The sequence below is a fragment of the Cervus canadensis genome, chromosome 3 (genome assembly GCF_019320065.1).
Source record: "Cervus canadensis isolate Bull #8, Minnesota chromosome 3, ASM1932006v1, whole genome shotgun sequence".
Lineage (NCBI taxonomy): Eukaryota > Metazoa > Chordata > Mammalia > Artiodactyla > Cervidae > Cervus > Cervus canadensis.
Genome location: NC_057388.1, coordinates 106,560,371 through 106,579,270, shown reverse-complemented (window position 1 = coordinate 106,579,270; position 18,900 = coordinate 106,560,371). Strand labels below are relative to the sequence as shown.

The following is an 18,900-nucleotide window of genomic DNA, read 5'->3' as shown; positions in this document are numbered from 1 at the left end:
AAAGCCTTGGAGTGTTATGCCTGGTGGGGTGCCCCTGTCTGCCTGGGGGCCTCGGGTCATGCCAGGTAGCCTAACAATGTGATTTGGGTGATGGCTGGCCTTACCACACAGTATCTGGGGTGGGGACCTTGCCAGATAGTATTTAGGGTGGAGGCTGACCACTCCAGATAGACCAATGATGTGATGATGGGGGTTTGGATCACACAGTTCCATCCCTGGAGGGGCTGGAGACTGAGGTTGGCCATGTGGGCAGTGGACCATTCCTGGGTAATGGAGCCTGAACAGAGACTCTGAACACCGATGCTCGGGGAAGCTGCCCTGGTCGGCAGTACCCCATGCGTACTGGAGCAACCAATTCCGGGAAAGCAAAGTGTCCATGACTCCACAGGAAAAGCACGCCTCGGGGCTCGACCACTGGGGCTTCTCTTGGTCTGTGCCCTCCGTGCTCTTTCTCTTGCCTGACTCTAATTGAGTCTTTCCCTGTAATAACCATACACATGAGCTGAACAGATTTCAGTGAGTTCTGTGAGTCCTTCTAGAGAATCACTGAATCTGAGCCTGGTTTGGGAGACCCCCTGAACTTGTAGTGGTGTCAGAAGTGTGTGCAATTTTGTGTGTGCTGTGGTCCTTCCAACTCTGCAGTTGGTCCAATTCTCTGGGAAAATTATCACTTCAGTTTTGAAGCATATACTCCAATCCATCAGTGTTAAGGCTGACAGATGTCCAAGAGTGAAGTCCAACTTCCAAGCTTACCTTCACTGCCTACATAAGGAAGTTGAGTCTGTAAGATGTTCACATCCAGTTATAACTAACCATTGAGCTTCCATTTTTCTAACTGTGCTGTACCGGTTTTCATATCATGCAGGAAATAAACCCTACTAATCTTTACGAGAGTCTTAGTTTGTGAGTATGGAAATTTCTAGAGCCAAATATGCATATTCACACCCAAAATCTCAGTGTTAAACACATCTGAACATGAACACTGGCAAGGAAAAAAATTATTTGAAGTCTTTTGGAAATTCTTCAAGGAAATGCCTGGAGCTTAAGAATCAATGCGCTGAACTAATTTTTAAACCTCTGGTATCTTGATAACCTCCTGAGTATGAGAGATCTTTCTCTTTATGTATTTTGGCCTTTAAGCCTTTTATTATGGTTAAAAAATAACTTCACAAACAAAGGCATCTGTAGAGAAAAGGAAACAGAAGGGAGTTACCACTGGCCATGCAAAAACAGAGAGCTGTCTTTAAAATGCAAAGCCTTTCTAATTTTAGCTTTCTCCATGCATTTAACTAACTTCTGAGGATAACTTCTTGAATATTAATGGACCTATATGATATAAAAAGGAAAAAGACAAAAAGCTTTCCAAAAGGACATGTGGCTTGAAACAGCCCCTATCCTCAGTAAGGGACATGTAGTCAGGGTTTAAATACCCCCATGTTTGGAATCAGCAGGGACTTGTCTGCTGGGCAGAGAGTGCCAGTTTGGAAGGATAAATGGAAGTCCCAGATGGTGATGGTGGGGAGAGAATATTTGTGATGAAAGGAAATGTAGAAGCTGCAGGAGAGAAACTACAAAACTGGATGCCTGAGGATTCTCCGGAGATGGAGAGGAGAGTGGATCAAAGAGGGGATGGATGTCAAAGAAGTTTCTCTCTTGATCAAGATCAAGTTGTGCAGCAAAATGGAAACCATTCAATGGAGGAAATGTGCTTTCGTGGAGGACCAAGGGTGATTTATGGGGCTGGTTTCAGGTGATGTCAGAGAGAGTAGGTTCACTGAGATATTTGGTAATGGAGAGTTCAAAAAGAATGGAATGTGGGATTTGATGGCCAACAAAGGTAATACAACTGGATGCAAAAACAGCTTGAATCAGAAAGAAGTTCACAGGTGTTAACATGGACCAAGCTGAAGCTTATAAGGAGATATCATACCAGTCAATTAATCAATTATAATTTACAAATGACTGAGCTATGGATGACTATGTTTATGTGGACACATCATGTTGTTGTACAGTCACTCAGTCATGTCCAACTCTTTGTAACCTCATGAACTGCAACAAACCAGGCTTCTCTGTCCTCCACTATCTCCTGGGGTTTGCTCAAACTCAAGTCCATTGAATCAGTGATGCCACCCAACCATCTTATCCTCTGTCGTCCTCTTCTCCTCTTGCCCTCAATCTTTCCCAGCATCAGGGTCTTTTCCAATGAGTTGACTCTTCACATCAGGTGGTCAAAGTATTAGAGCTTGAGCTTCAGCATCAGTCCTTCCAATGAATATTCAGGGTTGATTTCCTTTAGGATGGACTGGTTTGATCTTCCTGTCCAAGGGACTCTCAGAGTCTTCTCCAACACCACAGTTGAAAGCATCAGTTCTTTGGCACTCAGCCTTCTTTATGGTCCAACTCTCACATCCATACATGACTACTGGAAAAATTATAGGTTTGACTATACGAATCATTGTTTGCAAAGTGATGTCTCTGCTTTTTAATATTCTGTCTAGGTTTGTCATAACTTTTCTTCCAAGGAGCAAGGACACATCATGAGTAAAAGCCAAAGGCAGAAAGGCCAAAGGAGAAAAGGATGAGGCTTTGCAAGGTGCATGCCTGTTGATGAGAGCTGTGAACAAGTCTATCAGATGGAAAACAGACTGCTTCCTGGTTGCCACGGGCTGAGTTCCAGCCCAGACTATAGGTCACACCACGGACACTATTTCTGTCTCTCTGTTCTACAACAAATTGTTTCCTATTGAGAAGATTCTTTCAATGCCAGCTTAGTATGACTTCAGACAAGACTTCTCGAATGAGGGGGAAAAATGCCACATGAAGATTCTATATTCTACATGCTATAAACTCAGAATGCAAAACAGAGATTTATTCTGTTTTCCACGACAACACCAGATGCACTTCAATTACAGTCTTTGGAGTATCAGGCAAATAATGGAGAAAAAGTGAAACCATGTCAAGGGATCAGCAGAGAGAGATGAGAGGAGGGGAGATTCACTTTCTTTCTACATAACAACTTTCTTAAAATGTGAAAGACTTCTGTAAATGTGCCTTGGAATCTTTGTGAAAGATCTAAATTATCTGAAAGGTTTTTCTCTAGCTACAATTACTTACATTGGTTCTTATCTTCTATTTAGTAATGAATATTAGAAATGAGGAATCTTGTTGAATATTAAAAATATAGTATCTTAGAATCTCAAGGTTGAGAGCATCCTAGGAGAAATGCCCAATTAACATTGTAGAAGAGTCAATAGACCCCTGAGGTCATGTATTTCCATCTCTGAAAAATGATAGGACATCACAGTATCGCCTGTGGTTGGGCCAACCAGTTTCTACCTGAACAAAGCATCCCATGAAAGTGGATAATGTTAAATAACAAAAGTGAGTCACCATCAGGCTCTTCCTTTTCTCTTATTTATGGTCATAATAGTTAAAAAGACAACTTTCTTGATCAGCCTCCATAAACAAATATTTTGCCTCCCTAAAGACGGTACATATAAAACATGTGAGAACATTTTTAAGGGCCAATTTGTACAAAGTTCAGACAAGCATGTTTACTTTTCTCTTGATCTGATTAAGGAATGGGTCATTATGTCTCAAGAGCTCCTTTATGAGAGAACAGTTGTGGGTGGGTTTGAGCTACTTGCCAGCCTCTGCCCCAGATGGTCTGAAAACAGAGCCTTGAGAATAGGTCATCCTTTAGGAGGGATGCCCTGCAGCGTACATCCTTGTGTGGCTTTCCTGAATGAGGTCTTCCACTTCCATCATTCCAGCCTGCCCTGCTGCTGTGCTGGGAATGTGAGCAAGACTGAAATAGCAACAATGTACCACCTACTCTAGGTATGCACTGGTATGATGGTTTGAGAATTAGTAACAGGAAGCCAGTAGATCATATTGTCTTCTCAAAGTGAAGCCCAACAGTAGAGGATAATTAGCTAAAGGGAGCAATAGGCAATTGAGGCACCATATTCCCCAGTTCTTTTTTTTAAGCCTTGCCCCCATTTGTTGATGTAGTAATCTTAATTGTCATCTCCTGACGCTGATATGACCAGATGTAAGAGGCTGATGGACCATAAAACAAAGCCCTGAAGATCTCAGATACACACGCTACCAGCCAATAAGAATGCTTTTGTGTTATGTTCTATAGGAGGTATAACAAAACCAAAGCTTTCTTGTTTTGTTTTGTAAATATAAAATTATGGTCAAAGTTATACATGCTCTCTTGGGAGTTCTGATAGTCTCTGCCCTCAGGTGAAAAAGCAGTCACTGTGGCAGAGTTTAAAAAAACAAATGACGTGGAGTTGATGGGTGGCAAAAACCATCACAATACTGTAAAGTTATTATCCTCCAATTAAAATAAATAAATTAATTAAAAAAAAACAGCAACAGGGTCCTACTGTATAGCATAGGAAACTATATTCAATATCTTGTAATAAATTATAACAGAAAAAAAGGACATGGACATGTGTTTCTAAAATGCTGTTACTTGAAACAAATGTTACAAACCGTATGTACTATTATGATCATCTTTTTGTAAAAAATTATATATAAGCACATAGAAAAATGTGTGGAAATGTGGATACCAAAAAAGTGGTGTTACATATGTCAGAATTTGAGAGTATAGTTGATTTTGTGGGGTTATCCTTTTTGCTTCTCTGGATTTTTAAATCATTCAACAGTAAACAAACACTGTGTAATTTTTAAAAGCTACAATCTGATCATTTTTCACTGTTTTTGCAAAGGTTGGTGACATTTCAAGCTACTCTATTCTATAATTTTAGCCAGTATTTAATCAGAGAGATTAATCAAAACGCAAAGAATGAAATTTCATTTACATATAGACAATTAGAGGGAATTTAAAACTAGATTGAAACATTCTTCCTTACTTCTTTCCTACTCTTAAGAGATCTGAGAAGATTCTTTAAAAAAGAGAGTGGTCGAACTGTACCATTAAATAATTTCAAACAAGATGTGAGGTTTTTTTCCATATTAAAAATGGCCCAAATAATAAGGGCATGCTATTTCTCAAAGAAGAATCCTCACAGGTCTGGAGTGCCAGCATGTTCAGATGTTTAAACTAATGCCTACAGGAGTCAGAATGCAAGAAGAGCACATTCAGTGTTATAATTACACTTGACAGATATACACTGTTTCTATTATTTATTGGCTCTGGTTGCACTTACCCAGAAAGACCCTGTAGAATACTAAATATCAACCCTCTTCATGAGAAGTCATTTGGCATTCTCCGCAGTTCTCAGCAGAGGAATCAAATTCAGAGATGCATAAAACCAAATCTGATCATTTTAATACTATCCACAAAGGCAAGTAAAACGAATAATTTCCTAAGAGGCTTTAGGTCCATCCAGCGAGCCTTCTTTTGTCTAACTCTTAACATGGCTATGCGGGAGGGTCATTACTTTAAAGAGAAGTGTCTTCTAACGAGTTACTGGGTTTTCGCTATTTTCTTTTCAATTCCTCAAATGCTCCATGATCTTTCTGTATATCTGCTTACTCTCTGGAAAAAATGCCTTTATCACATTTATTTGCCTGTCACCCGTCAAGGCAAATCAAATGTTGCATCTTCTGGAAACCTACCGCGATGTCTTTAGACAAGGTGAAAGCTTACTCCTTCCCAGGCCATAGTGCCTGTGACTGCTAACTGCTCATGAAACATTTGTCTTCTCCTTCCCATGAGACCCCCGAAAAACTGCCATGAATCTGGGAGCTGCATTTCCTGGACAAGGAGGTGGAACCACGTGCCTAGTTACCACCAACAGAATGACAACAAAAGGAGTGTGTATCTCTTCTGGACCAGTGTGGGTACGAAGAAAGAATTCTTCTCCAGTCCCTTCCTCTCTCTGCCAACTGGTTTAGAAACACCCAGGCTCTAGAATCACAGCACAAAAGGAGCCTTCACTGTGTGGAAGGACTTCATGGAACAAAGCCTGCAGATGGCACTGCCGTAAAGTCACGGAAACACGGGGTTTTATTTGTTACAGCAGTTTAACTTAGTCTTAGGAATATCTCTTATTCCTAAGTCTCTTATGACCTTATCACATGTGAAATATTTATTCATCAGATTAAAAACTATAACCAAAGGAACTTCTCCCTCAGACCACTGAAATTTTGATGGGATGAAAGGCGTTGTATGGTCTTATTCTAGTTCTATTTTAGAACACTGCCATAGTTTAAAAATATATGTGTTGTAATATGATATTTGAATGAATTCATGGAATTCTCTAATTCATAACATGGGCTTCCCTGATGGCTCAGCAGTAAAGAATCTACCTGCAATGCAGGAGGCGCAGCAGACGTGGGTTCGATCCCTGGGTCAGAAAGATCCCCTGGAGGAGGACATGGCAACCCACTCCAGTATTCTTGCCTGGAGAATCCCTTGGACAGAGGAACCTGATGGGCCACAGTCCACAGGGTCGCAAAGATTCTGACATGACTGAGTGACTTAGCATGCGCGCGCACACACACACACAGTTCATAAAACTATGACATTTTAGAGCAAAGAGAATTGTCTGGGAGCCATATGGAGGTTTTAGATTGTGTGTGCTTAGGATGTCTGAGTCACCTCCTTACTAAACCCACCAAACCGAGCTCCCAAAGACTGGAGAGGCACAGCTGTGTCTTGACTACTCTAAAGGTGAACAAAACCTTTTCCTACTTTGAGAAGTTTGCCCAGGACAAGCTCAACATTCATCAATAGGGGAAAAGTTCCCTTTGCTCCTCAACCCTTCTATTCTAAACTGAATGGACTCTGCATCCCAGAACTCCTAAGATGGCACATACAGCTCTATTTTAAGCCACTCTTGAAACTCAGACAAACAACAAAGCTCCTTAGGGTCAGCAGTGGCATATCAGTGCCATTTACAATATTAAACCTATAGGAAGATGTATTCCACGTTCTGAATAACAGGCTCAGAAACTCCTATAACACAGTCCCTTTGTAAGTCGGAAAGTACCTAAAGTATTCTTTTTTTAAAAAAGCATATCATAGAGATAGAAATGAGTCTTTCCTAAAGTATTTAAGAAAAATATATTCCATCTGTGATCCTAGTCCTCTATCAGATTTCATCTAAGCCTTTATATTTCTCTCCGTCTCCTCAAAGTTCCTATCTTGATTGCTGTTAAACATCACCTTAAAATTTGAGCAGAATGTGTCTTGGAGGAGGTAAGTCCCTGAACTCTTCATTTGTAAAACACTGCTTTTCTAAGGTTACCAGCTGACATCCAGTTGGCCAACGTTTTGTCATGCGGCTTTAATTTAGGTTCGTGTGATGACTCGTAAGAGCCTAGAGTTGTTGTGCTTACAGTTGCCTTCGGCCCTTTGAGGTTTCTCTGGTTTTGAGCTGTTTCCAGTAATCTTCCCCAGTCACTCAATATATTTAAATGAAGCTCTGCTCCCTGGCTTATTGCATATCCTTTCTTGCAACTGGCTTTGAATTAATTGGTCCCACGTGTCGTCCTTAGTTGGATTAATTCTCCAGTGTTTGTAACAAGCAGTAACTGACATTGGCACCAACCCTTCCCTCTCGAAGCATTTGGTTTTCTTTTCTTTTCTTTCTTTCTTTCTTTTTTCTTTCTTTTTTTTTTTTTACAAAATATCAAGCCTTCAGAGACACTGGTAGCATCTAGAAAGGCAGATGTAAGGTCTCTAACCTCCTTACAACTCCACACATACATTTCTGCTTCTCTCACTAATCCACGTGTCTGTTACTGTCAGGATAACACACTTTCTCCCAGCTCTGTCCCAGATCAGGATGCATGAATCCTAGCTTCTTTAGTTTCTTCTCCTCTTAGGATATCTGCTGTCTTCCAGCTGCCCACAGGCAGGTTGATTCTAGACGCTGGTTATTCTGACACTTTAACATGCCATCTCTTTGAAGGGAAAGGTTTTGTGGACTATCACACACTACAAATAATGTAGAAAACATTTGAATCAAAGGGAATGAGACAGAAGAGAAATTCAACTCGCAAAAAATCTCTAAGAAACATCAGCACTTCCCTAAAGAAATGACACACAGCACATTTCTTCAGACAAACACTAAGTGAAGATGCTCTCTAATGAGGATGCCCATTATTTTCCAGGCAATGCACCAAATTAATTGTCTTATAGAAATGTTGCTTTTTTTTTAAAGGAAAATGAAAGACTTCTCTTTTATGTATATTTACACTTTAAATTAGGGTATAGTAAAAACATCTTTTGTGTGGGCAGGATTTCAGTAGGGAGGTTGTCTTCTAGATGCCTCTGGAGTGTGGAGAGAGAAGGGCAGGAACAGAAACTTTGAAGGAACAGGTGACTATATCTGGCTTAGAGGCCTTCCCAACTCCTTCTAGAAATTTCCAAATCAGCAGACATGGGTAGATCAGTAACATCTAGGGTAACTTTGGTTATTTTTCATATCAAGAGGACATCCTAAAGTCTATTCTTTTAACTCTAGGGTACCTACGCCATTGGGGGCTTCCTAGGCGGCACTAGTGGCAAAGAATACACCTGCTAATACAGGAGATGAGAGATGCAGGCTTGATCCCTGAATCAGGAAGATGCTCTGGAGGAGGGCATGGCAACCCACTGCAGTATTCTTGCCTGGAGAATCCCATGGACAGAGGAGCCTGGTGGGCTACAGTCCACGGGGTCGTAAAGAGTTGGACATGACTGAAGCGACTTACCACACACACACACCTATGCCATACACTCAAATAACTGTCCCTTCAGTGAGACTGGCAAAGAAACCTGGGTACGTTAAACTTGACAGTGTTACCAATTATTTTTATATCTTTTAATAATTAGAAATGCACATGACTACTATATTAAATAACTTTATTAGAGCCCAAATTTCATCTTCATTTGTATTTCTTAACTGTTTTGGTCCACAATTGAAATTGAAAAGTTTAAACCAGGAACTAGAAAAATTTGTAAGCATTAAAAAAACTCACAACAGTGTTTCTATGCAGGTTAAAAAACATCTTATGGTGGATTTTTTTTCTTATGTATTACAATGAGCAAGTCAGGATCATTTAGATTCCCAGATTTTTAACACTAATTGTGCTCATAGCTAGACTTGCGAAGTAGTAGAAATACTAAAATTCTTCGTGAATCTATGTTGATAACAAGAAGGGTAGGATAATTAAAAGGAAAAATCCAGGTGCTAATATCTGATCTGTATTAATAAAAACAGTATTTATAAGAGAAAGAACACCCTAAATAATGTCCCCATTGCACAGGACCAGTAAAGTGGAATTAGACATTCCTCATGTCTACACAAAGGAAGCTCTCTTAATATAAAAAGTTGTTCCAATTCTGGAATAGTGGAAGATAAATTGCCATTAGTTTATTTCCTCTGATTCATCAGTTTCTGTATATTGCAGAATATTTTCTTCTGTCACATTCTTGAGCATGTGTACTGCAGAAACTGGCATCTTGAAAATGGAGGTCTTTCCTTAATACCTGTCTGCAAGATTAGCAGGAAATTGGACTGCTGCCACCACATTTTGTGGAGATATGCTGGTTAAATGCAAATCTGTGCTCCGAGTCAACCTGATACTTGGAAAAGCTCAAGATTTGTCAACAGGGAAGCTTATGCTAAAGTATTGCAACAGTTCCTGGTTGTTGTGGTTGTTTGGTTGCTAAGTCTTGTTTGATTCTTTGTGACCCCATGGACTGCAGCACATTGGGCTTCCCTGTCCTTCACTATCCCTCAGAGTTTGCTCAAACTGGTGTCCATAAAGTTGGTGATGTTATCCAACCATCTCATCTGTTGCCCCCCTCTCTTGCCTTCAATGTTTTCCAGAGTCGGCTCTTTGCATCAGGTGGCCAAAGTATTGGAGCTTCAGTTTCAATTCCTGGTTCAGCTTCAGTTGCTGGCTGCTTCTCCTGAATGTCTCCCAGACAGGAGACGTCCCCTTCAGAAGTCCCCAACTGTGTATGCTCTTTCAAATTGTTAAACAAAGAATAAAAATGCTGTAGTGAAGTGTGCAAGTGTTAATCACTCAATCATGTCTGACTCTCTGTGATCCCTTGTACTATGTAGCCCACCAGGCTCCTCTGTCCCTGGGATTCTCCAGGCAAGAATACTGCAGTGGGTTGCTATTCCCTCCTCCAGGGCATCTTCCTGACCCAGGGATCGAACTCAGGTCTGCTGTATTGCAGGCAGATTCTTTACCATCTGAGCCACCAGGGAATCCCTAAGAAACACTATGGTCACTATTTATCATCAAATACTTCCAAACACTTCCTCTGATTACAGTTCACCTTTAGGAAAAACCTACCCATCAGTCACCCAACCCCTTCTCTTGGGGCCCATGTCTTAGGGCCAGGAGGGCAGCTGGGGGCACTCTTGACCTCGGTGCTTGTTCTGTTCTATGGCACCAGAGACTGCACTCAGCAATGTATCCTCCCATGACACTTCCTCTCCCATGCTTAACTGCCATCCTTGATCCCAGGGACTGCACCGCTTGGATCACAGGCTCCCTGTCCACTGCGCCCCTTGCCATCACCACTAGGGGCCTCAGCAGTGACGTGGATGACCAACCGACACTGGCCTCCAGTGCCCTGACTTTCCCTACAGCCTTTTCACACAACCCAGAAGCCCACGTGCATGGCCAGATGATGCACTGTAGACCTGCTCATCACCCAAACTGCTTTCCTGTGAAATCTTGAATTCCTAAATCACGATCATCCTTCCACCTTTCCATGTTTGTCTGTCATCATTCTGATCCCCAGTTCCCCTGAGCGGTGCTGTCCTCTTCCACCTAGATTTTTCTATGTTTCTCCATTAGCTTAGCACCTCATTCATTCATTTTATTCTTTCCACAGATGCTTACTTGGCACTTGTGATGCGCCAGGCAGTGTTCCAGCCCCGGAGACGCCACGGAGGTCAGAGTTCTATAGCCCTTGCTGCACCGGTGAACCACGCACGTCACCTTTGCGATGCATCCACGCCATCTATGACTAGCTTCTTCCTTTGGTATCCAGAGCCAGAGATGTTCTTTGAGCCTCAGTTACAATGGTTTAATCTCCAAAGAACCTTCGCTTCTTCTCCAGGAAGAAGTAATTGTTGCCTCATCTGGGTCACTGTGGTGTATTGCCCTAATTTTATTAACATGTCCTCTCATCCAAAATACTGTTTTATACTCTAGTCTCTCCTAATAGACTGTGTGCAATGGGATGGGAACATTCTTATTCTTCCTGAGTTCCTCTTTGGAGTAGGTACCCAATAACTATTGGGCTGAAATATTCAGATTGCCGTAGATTTAGAATCAGGCCTGAGTCTTGCCTAAAAGTCTCTATCACCTGTGTCATACTTCCTACTCCAACAACACTGGATGTTTGCAGCTCCCCAGCACCCAGCACGTTCCCCATCCTTATGCTTCTGTTTGCATTGTCCTTCCTGCTAGAGCTCTTTCCCTTACTTCTTCATGTAGCTAATTTCTCTGCCTGTTCTTTATGACCCAGCTTGGGTATCACCTCATCTACATCTTCATTCCCAGGTTGGGTTGTGTATCTCTCCTCTGGACATTTCAGATAGCTCATGCCTATCCTTGTAATTTATTTATTGTATTTAAATGGTCATAAGCACTATATCTGAATAACAGCCGTATGACCTGTGTGTCTCAGTTTCCTTATCTATAAAATGTGAACGAAACTTGCTATGAAACCTAAAAAATGTTAGTACTTGTAAAAGCTTTAGAGCAGCGCATGGCACTTAAAAGTTCATAATAAAAGTTACGCATCCATACTGCAGTCAGCGTGTGTGTCTCCTTTAGTACGTGAGGGTCTTGGGTTCTCTTGTCTTCACCTTGGCATCTCCAGGACCCACCTGAGTGCCTCTGACACAGCAGGTGCTCAGTGAGAGGTGGCCTGGTGATGGGACCATGGTCAAGGTCAAGATGGGAGCATCTTGGCCAGAAAAGGGAGGCAGGGAAGTCAAGTTGTTCCCAATGGGGACCTCCGGAAAAATAAATGGAAATGTCTATGGTTGTTAGTGAATATTTTCTAAAGCACGACTCCTCTCCCATCTCAAGAATAACTGACAAAAAAAAAAAAATAAGCAAACAAACAACAGAATCAAAAGTAATTTCTGGTTTGGAAATGGACCTGTTAGTCCATGGCTTATCTCTCTTCTTGTATCCATCAGTCCCTTCAGATGTTCTAATTGTAGGTTTCACTCATTCTCACTTCCTAGGGGACCTCACTTCTTCCACTAGCCCATTTCTCTCCCATATCTCTAACTTCTTTTTTCTTTACTAGACTTTCTTTAATATACATGGTACTCAAGTCCCTCCTCACAAGAACAATGAACAAAACCACCATCTCTTGATCTCTGTATCCACCTCCACTCACCACAGACACCGTCTCACATTTTGACAGTGACCTCTACAGGTGAAACTTGAAGAGCCCTTTATGTTCTTCCTTTCGTAATCTCTCAGTTCAGTGGCATCAGGCACTTTTTTTGTTCTTGAAATTCTTTGTATGTTTGATCCCTGGGATATCACCATCTTCCCACTGCTCTGCCAGGCTTCTACAAGCTCCCTTTCTTTCTTCTATCTTTGAAGTGTGGTTTTCGCCCTTGGACATCTGGTTTCCTCTCTCTGCACACTTGTTCTGGGCAATCTCATCCATGCTGAGGCGCCCATACTTATTTCCTGAGGATTCTCTAAGTGATGCTGCTGCTCACATTGCATGCTTGTAACTCAGAGTGCTCTGTTGGGCTTCAGACTTGTGTATACAGCACCCTCTGCGTGTGTCCACTTGGAGAGACATTCTTTGGTCCTGTGGGCCCTCAAACTCAGAACATCCAAAGGCAGTTTTCATTTTGCCCTCCAATGCCGTCATCCCTAGTAAAAGTTGTTCTACTCACACAATTGTCCAAACCATCCCAACCAAATGTTGGCTTCATTCTAGAACCTTCCCTCCCACTTCCCTCTCACAACCACTCTCTCGGAACCTGTGGAATCTCTCTCCTCTAGGACCCTTCCTTGTCACCTTCCCCAGCTCCCGTTCGCTCTGCACCATCTTCACAGCGGTCCCTGCCGCTTCTTCTCTGGCTTTTCCATCTTTCCTCGGGTGAACACAAATCTGATCGGATCATGGCCCCGCTCACCATAACTTTCAGGGTTGAGGCAAGCCAGCTCCACCCCAGGCCAGCGCACATTCAGGGCTGTCACCACTGCCCGGCCGTCCAGCTGCAGCCCTGCTGCTCCCAGCCCACTGGGTTCTCTGCTGAATTGCTCCCCTTGGAGTCCTTGGGTTCAACCCCCCACACCTTCACGGACAGGTGTTCTCCTTTTAGTAACATTTTTCCTTTCCAGATCTTCCTTCTGCCCCCACCTCCCCTTCCTGCCTCCTGCTCATCCATGACAATTTAATTAAAGCATCACATTCCTTGGGAAGCACCTGTCACTCCAGTCGGGTTTAAATGCCCCCTCGGTGCTCTCAGCCATCTCTCTCAATGTCTGTTCCGGGAGGGGGTGCGGTTTGGTGTTAACAGCAACAGACTCAGGACAGACAAAAAATGTTTGGGGTTCAGCACCAGCTCTGTCATATCCCCTCTGAGTGACCCTGACCAGGCAACTTATACCCTGTGCCTCGGTTTCCTCATTTGAAAAACAGAGCTGCGAATGGCGGTGCTCCAGTCCAAAGGGTGGTTAGGGAAGTGAGTGAGATGCTCTCTGTAAAGTCCCTGGAAAAGTGCTGGAGACACTGAGAGTCTGAACAGAGCTGAGCTGTTTTTATTGTTAGCAAATCTGCTGATTGACTTGGCTGTTTTCCAAAACAAACAGAAAGATCTTTGGAGGGAAAGACACCATGCTTGACTTAACGAAGTTTGACCTAGCATAGCATCTGGGACGTGGTTGGGACTCAGTAAATACCCACTGAACAAATGAAAAAAAATATAGATAGTAAAGAAGTGAAACACAGCCTTAAATTCTTATCTGTAGAGCATGCTAGTGAGTAACATCAGTCTAACGTTAACACGTGGGCTTTTTTACTTGCACATTAAGATGCCGATGGTGTCTCATTAAGTTAGTGCAACTGACTCCCTGTTTCACTTTGTTTTTAAATTTTTGGCTGTGCTGCATCTTCATTGCTGCACGGGCTTTTCTCTAGTTGGGGTGAGCGGCGGGCTACTCTCTAGTTGCGGGGCGCAGGCTTCTCACTGCAGTGGCTTCTCTTGTTGCGGAGCATGGCCTCCAGGGCTCAGGGGCTTCAGAAGTTGGGGTTCTTGGGCTCTAGAGCACAGGCTCAAAAGTTCTCGTGCTTGGGCTTGGCTGCCCCGAGGCATGTGGGATCTTCCTGGATCAGGGATCGAACCTGAGTCTCCTGCATTGGCAGGCAGACTCTCTACCACTGAGCCACCAGGGAAGCCCCTGACTCACTGTTCTTAGAGTCAAGAATTTTCCATTTCCAACAGAAGGCCACAATGTCATTAATTAATGGAAATGTTATTCTAGAAACCACTGTGTAGACATGAACTGTGACAAAACTCCTTTGAGATACCCGAAGAGAAGCAAAATTTGAATTCCTACTAGAAAGAGATTAGAAAGCCTAGCAAACTGTGGGGAAAAAAAGTAGAGACACTTTTTAAAAGTTTGACTTCGGGACCCATTAGGTTTGCAGTGACTCATCCGTGGAAGGGAGAGAGGGGCTTGCAAGAATTCTCCACCTCTCCTACCACCCCACGTATCCTGCACAGAAGAGTCTGGAGAAATGTGATGCATGGGGCAGAAGCAAGCCTCAATCATGGCCACATTTCCTCCATGTTCTTCGTGGAAGCACCACTTCTTGTATACTTTGAAGAGGTTTTGCTCAAACAGACCAACCTGCCTTTTCCTCCCTGTTCCTCCCCAAAGTTACTTTGAACCGGAATGGAGGTGCTATACACTGATGGACCTTTGGCATCTCTAACATTTAGGGAACCTTATAAAAGGTGATTCCACCCTCAGTAATTATTACAAGGTCTAGAGAACTCCAAGGAGAGGCCAACCTCTAATCCGTGCCTTGAAAGTCTCACACTTCTTCACCAAAAGCAAACTAGATGACAGAAAAGAGCCACATGACAAAATGAGGCTATAATCCACCCTCTGTCATGGAGTTTTCATATCATGGAAAGACTGAGAGGACTTTGAAAACATCTATGGAGGTTTTTGTAATTAGAAATGAGTGAAATTCTACTGTGCATGTACTCTAGTAGAAATACCTGCTCTTTCTACACTTCATTTGTCTTATTTCCAACCCAGGACTGGGTTTACAAAACATGGGGATATAAAACAGGACAGGGTGAACCCAAGTAATTTTACAGAAGCTCATAGAATTACTCAGATATGTGATTGTCAATTTTCCTTTTGTGCCATGAGATATTTGTAAAACACAACCCAACTTTGTGTAAGTCTGGAAATATTCTGATTCAATTAATTTCTATGAAAAGTGGAAATCCCTTTCAAATAATTCTAGTCCATAATTCATGAAAATAAATGATTTCTATTTGTTTACTTTTTAACTCCAGGGCTAGAATATTCTCAGTCTTCCTTTCAACCAGATCTGGCTCATACTAGATCTGTAATGAGCATTCTCAGAAAAATGATAATTACAGTAACTGCTAGACACTGAAATAAATGCTTCATGAGTAGCTATATTCTAGCATCATAACCCCAGCAAATTACCATCCCCATTTTATAGATTCGGAAATTGGGATTCAAACAGATTAAGTGATTTGCCTGAGGACCTGGATTTCAACCTAAGAATGAAAATTCCAGAGTCCATGCACTTCTGCCACGTCACCGTCCAGCCTTTAACAGAGAGAATCCCATAGGATTTCAGCAGAAACACGGCCGCCTGAGAGTCCCCTTCCCAAAGGCCATATTGCGCAATTGTAACTACAAAAGGAGGAAAATATACCATCAGCTATTTCTGGAAAATACGTCTGGAATCATCCTCAGACCAGACCCAGTAACACAGGTGCTCATTCAGGGAGCACAGGCCAGAAGGAGGGACTCTGATGCGGGAGGGCGCCGGGATTCCAGGGAGGGACCGGGGGCACGGACCCGCTTCCCATCCTGGTTCTTGCTGTTCCTGGGTCGGAACAGCCAGGGGAGCTGGGCATGTGCAAATGTGCACCAGACCTGGAGGTCTGTGGACATCGATTCCCAAAGCTGCACCCGTGCCCCGTGGATAAAAGGTCCCCCATATGATGAGATTTGCCCTGCTCAGATGCAGCGAACCCTGCCCTCCACGGGTGGCAACTTCAAATCACATGGACTCTGAGGGTCTTTGGGATCCAAAGGGCTGAGCTGAGACAGGCAGCCTCTGCCCTTGCTGGGATTCTGGTAGTTTCTGCACCCTGGGTGAGGTCACCCAGGACTCAAACCTTCAGAAGGTAGGTGGATGTGGAGCTTCTTCTGCAAAGCTGCAGATCCAGATTGCATAGCAATACCATACCACTGTCTAGGCTGCTTCATCCACTCCTGCAGATATTAATTCTGATTGTTCCTATTTTCTTGTGTTGTTACCCTAATTCTCTTATTTCTTATTCCCGCTCACTTTACCCAATCCTCCATCTACTCTTAACCCTGTCTCCTTAGAAAACAAATACATTCTTCACACCACTCAGAATGGACATTGTTAAAAAGTCTATGAGTCATACATGCTGGAGAGAATGCAGAGAAAATGGAACCCTCCTACATTATTGGTGGAAAAGTAAATTGGCATAGACACCATGGAGAACAACATGGAATATTGTTCTTTAATATTCCTTAAAAATATTTTCTAAAAAATATTCCTTAAAAAACTAAGAATAGAGCTACTACATGATCATGCAATCCCACTCCTGGGTATATAGCTCTAATTTGAAAAGCTTTATGCATCCCAATATTCATAGCAGCACTATTTACTATAGGCGAGATATGGGTATAATTTAAATATTAATCGACAGGGACATGGATAAAGAAGATATGGTACATATATACAATAGAATACTACTCAGCCATAAAAAGAATGATGGAATAATGCCATTTGCAGCACCATGCGTGGACTTGGAGAGGATAATACTAAGTGAAGTAAGTAGAGAAAGACAAATACCATACGATACCACTTATAGGTGGAATCTAAAAAAATATACACAAATGAACTTATTCACAAAACAGAAATAGACTAACACATAGAAGATAAATTTAGCATTACCAAAGGGGATAGAGAAGGTGGAGGGGCAGAGACAAATTAGGAGTTTGGGATTAACAGATACACATTACCATATATAAAATAGATAAACAATGAGAACCTACTTTATTGTACAGGGAACTATACTCAATATCTTGTAATAACTTATAGTGGAAAAGAATTGGAAAAGCTATATATATATAACTGAATCATTTTGCTATACACCTGAAACTAATGTAACACTGTAAATCAACTAGACTTCAATAAAAATACACATTCTTCCCCCCTTTTATCAGGGCAGTTTGTCCTCTCTTGTCCTCCTAGAACAGCATTGTGGGAAGCTCTGTCTGTGACTGTATCCTTTGAGCATCTAAGCACAGGAATCTAGGTCTTTCTCAGGGAGTGCATCTACCTTCTAGCGCCAATTACATGATCGAGGTTAAGATCAGCTTGAAGTGACAAGAGCAGTTATTCATGAGCTGACAAACAATGCATACTCACATTTCAGTTCGAGTTTGATGAAATCTGTGTTCCCCAGATTTTCAAGAAACACGCCCCGGGGGATTAACGTTTTGAAGTAGAAGGAGATGTCGGCACTGGTCTCCCCTTGGAAAGTGGAGAAGTGCAGGTAGGATGATGGGTTTGGGAAAGAGGCCGCATTCCAGTAATTCCCTGTGGAAGGAACAAAGAAAGAGGACAGCATAATTTACACCTGGTCATGGCACTGATGGAAAAGAGAGCCACTTTCTGAGTTTTAATACAATCCCATTGACAGTAGCCCCTGTTTCCACTCTTCCTGCTGAATAACACTGCACAAAATCCCCACAAACATATCTTTGACTTTCCAAAAGTTTTATGTGTTTATATAAAATATTTGACTAAGGACGGATAAATCCTTTAAAGAGGCATCCTGAAGGGACTCTCAGGAGTACATATCAGCGGAGGAGAAAATGGAGTGATGCCCCTCGTTTCGTGTGGTGGGTGGATGTGGCTGTTTTGAACTCAGGCTTATTTATTTATTTTTTTTTCATTTTTGATGTGGACCATTTTTAAAGTCTTTATTGAATTTGTTACAATATTGCTTGTGTTTTATGATTTGGTTTTTTTGGCCGTGAGGACTGTGCGATCTTAGCTCGCTGACTGGGGATTTAACCTGCACCCCTGGCACTGGAAGGTGAAGTTGTAATACTGGACCTCCAGGGAAGTCCCCAGGCTGATGTTTGATGCAAGAAGCATCTGGACTCGACCGAGAGGGACCGACTAGGAAGGGGTCTTTGGTATCCTGCTCTTGCTTCTCATCTGTCTTTGTCTTGGAATAAGCAACGCTTGCTTCCAGCCAGCAGCTGCTCTGACCTCAGGGCAAGTGAAGCAGAAATACAACCGCGGGGAGTGCAGAAGCCCGGCTGAGCGAGGAGCTAGGGAAAAAGCCTGGATGACCTGGCCAGTCATCTCTCCACCCTTCCTGCTCCAAGCCCCACAGGCAAGTTGCTGTAAAGCGGGGGTCCCCTCCCCAGCCTCTTCCTCTCTGGGGACTCCATGGGACCTGTGGAGTCTGTGACCTGTGGCTGTTCTGTGGGGGCGGGAGTGCTGAGCTGAGCCCATTGAAGGGCTTACAATCAGCCTCTATCCTTGAACTCATGAGGCAGACATCGTTGTACTCACCCCCTCCACTCATTGCCTGGTTGTAGGCAGTGGCCCCAGGAGAAAGGCAGTTCACAGGACAAAATAAAAGCACT

General features: G+C 42.7%; 1 protein-coding gene across 1 annotated transcript in view; it reads right to left on the bottom strand.

The window, feature by feature from the left end:
* The window catches only part of CNTNAP2 (contactin associated protein 2), a 2,193,843-nt gene that overhangs the window by 258,503 nt on the left and 1,916,440 nt on the right, over window positions 1–18,900 (bottom strand). Inside the window, exon 17 of the mRNA XM_043463954.1 lies at window positions 17,666–17,836. Within this exon, the coding sequence (XP_043319889.1) occupies window positions 17,666–17,836 (171 nt within the window). The remainder of the gene's footprint in view (window positions 1–17,665; window positions 17,837–18,900) is intronic.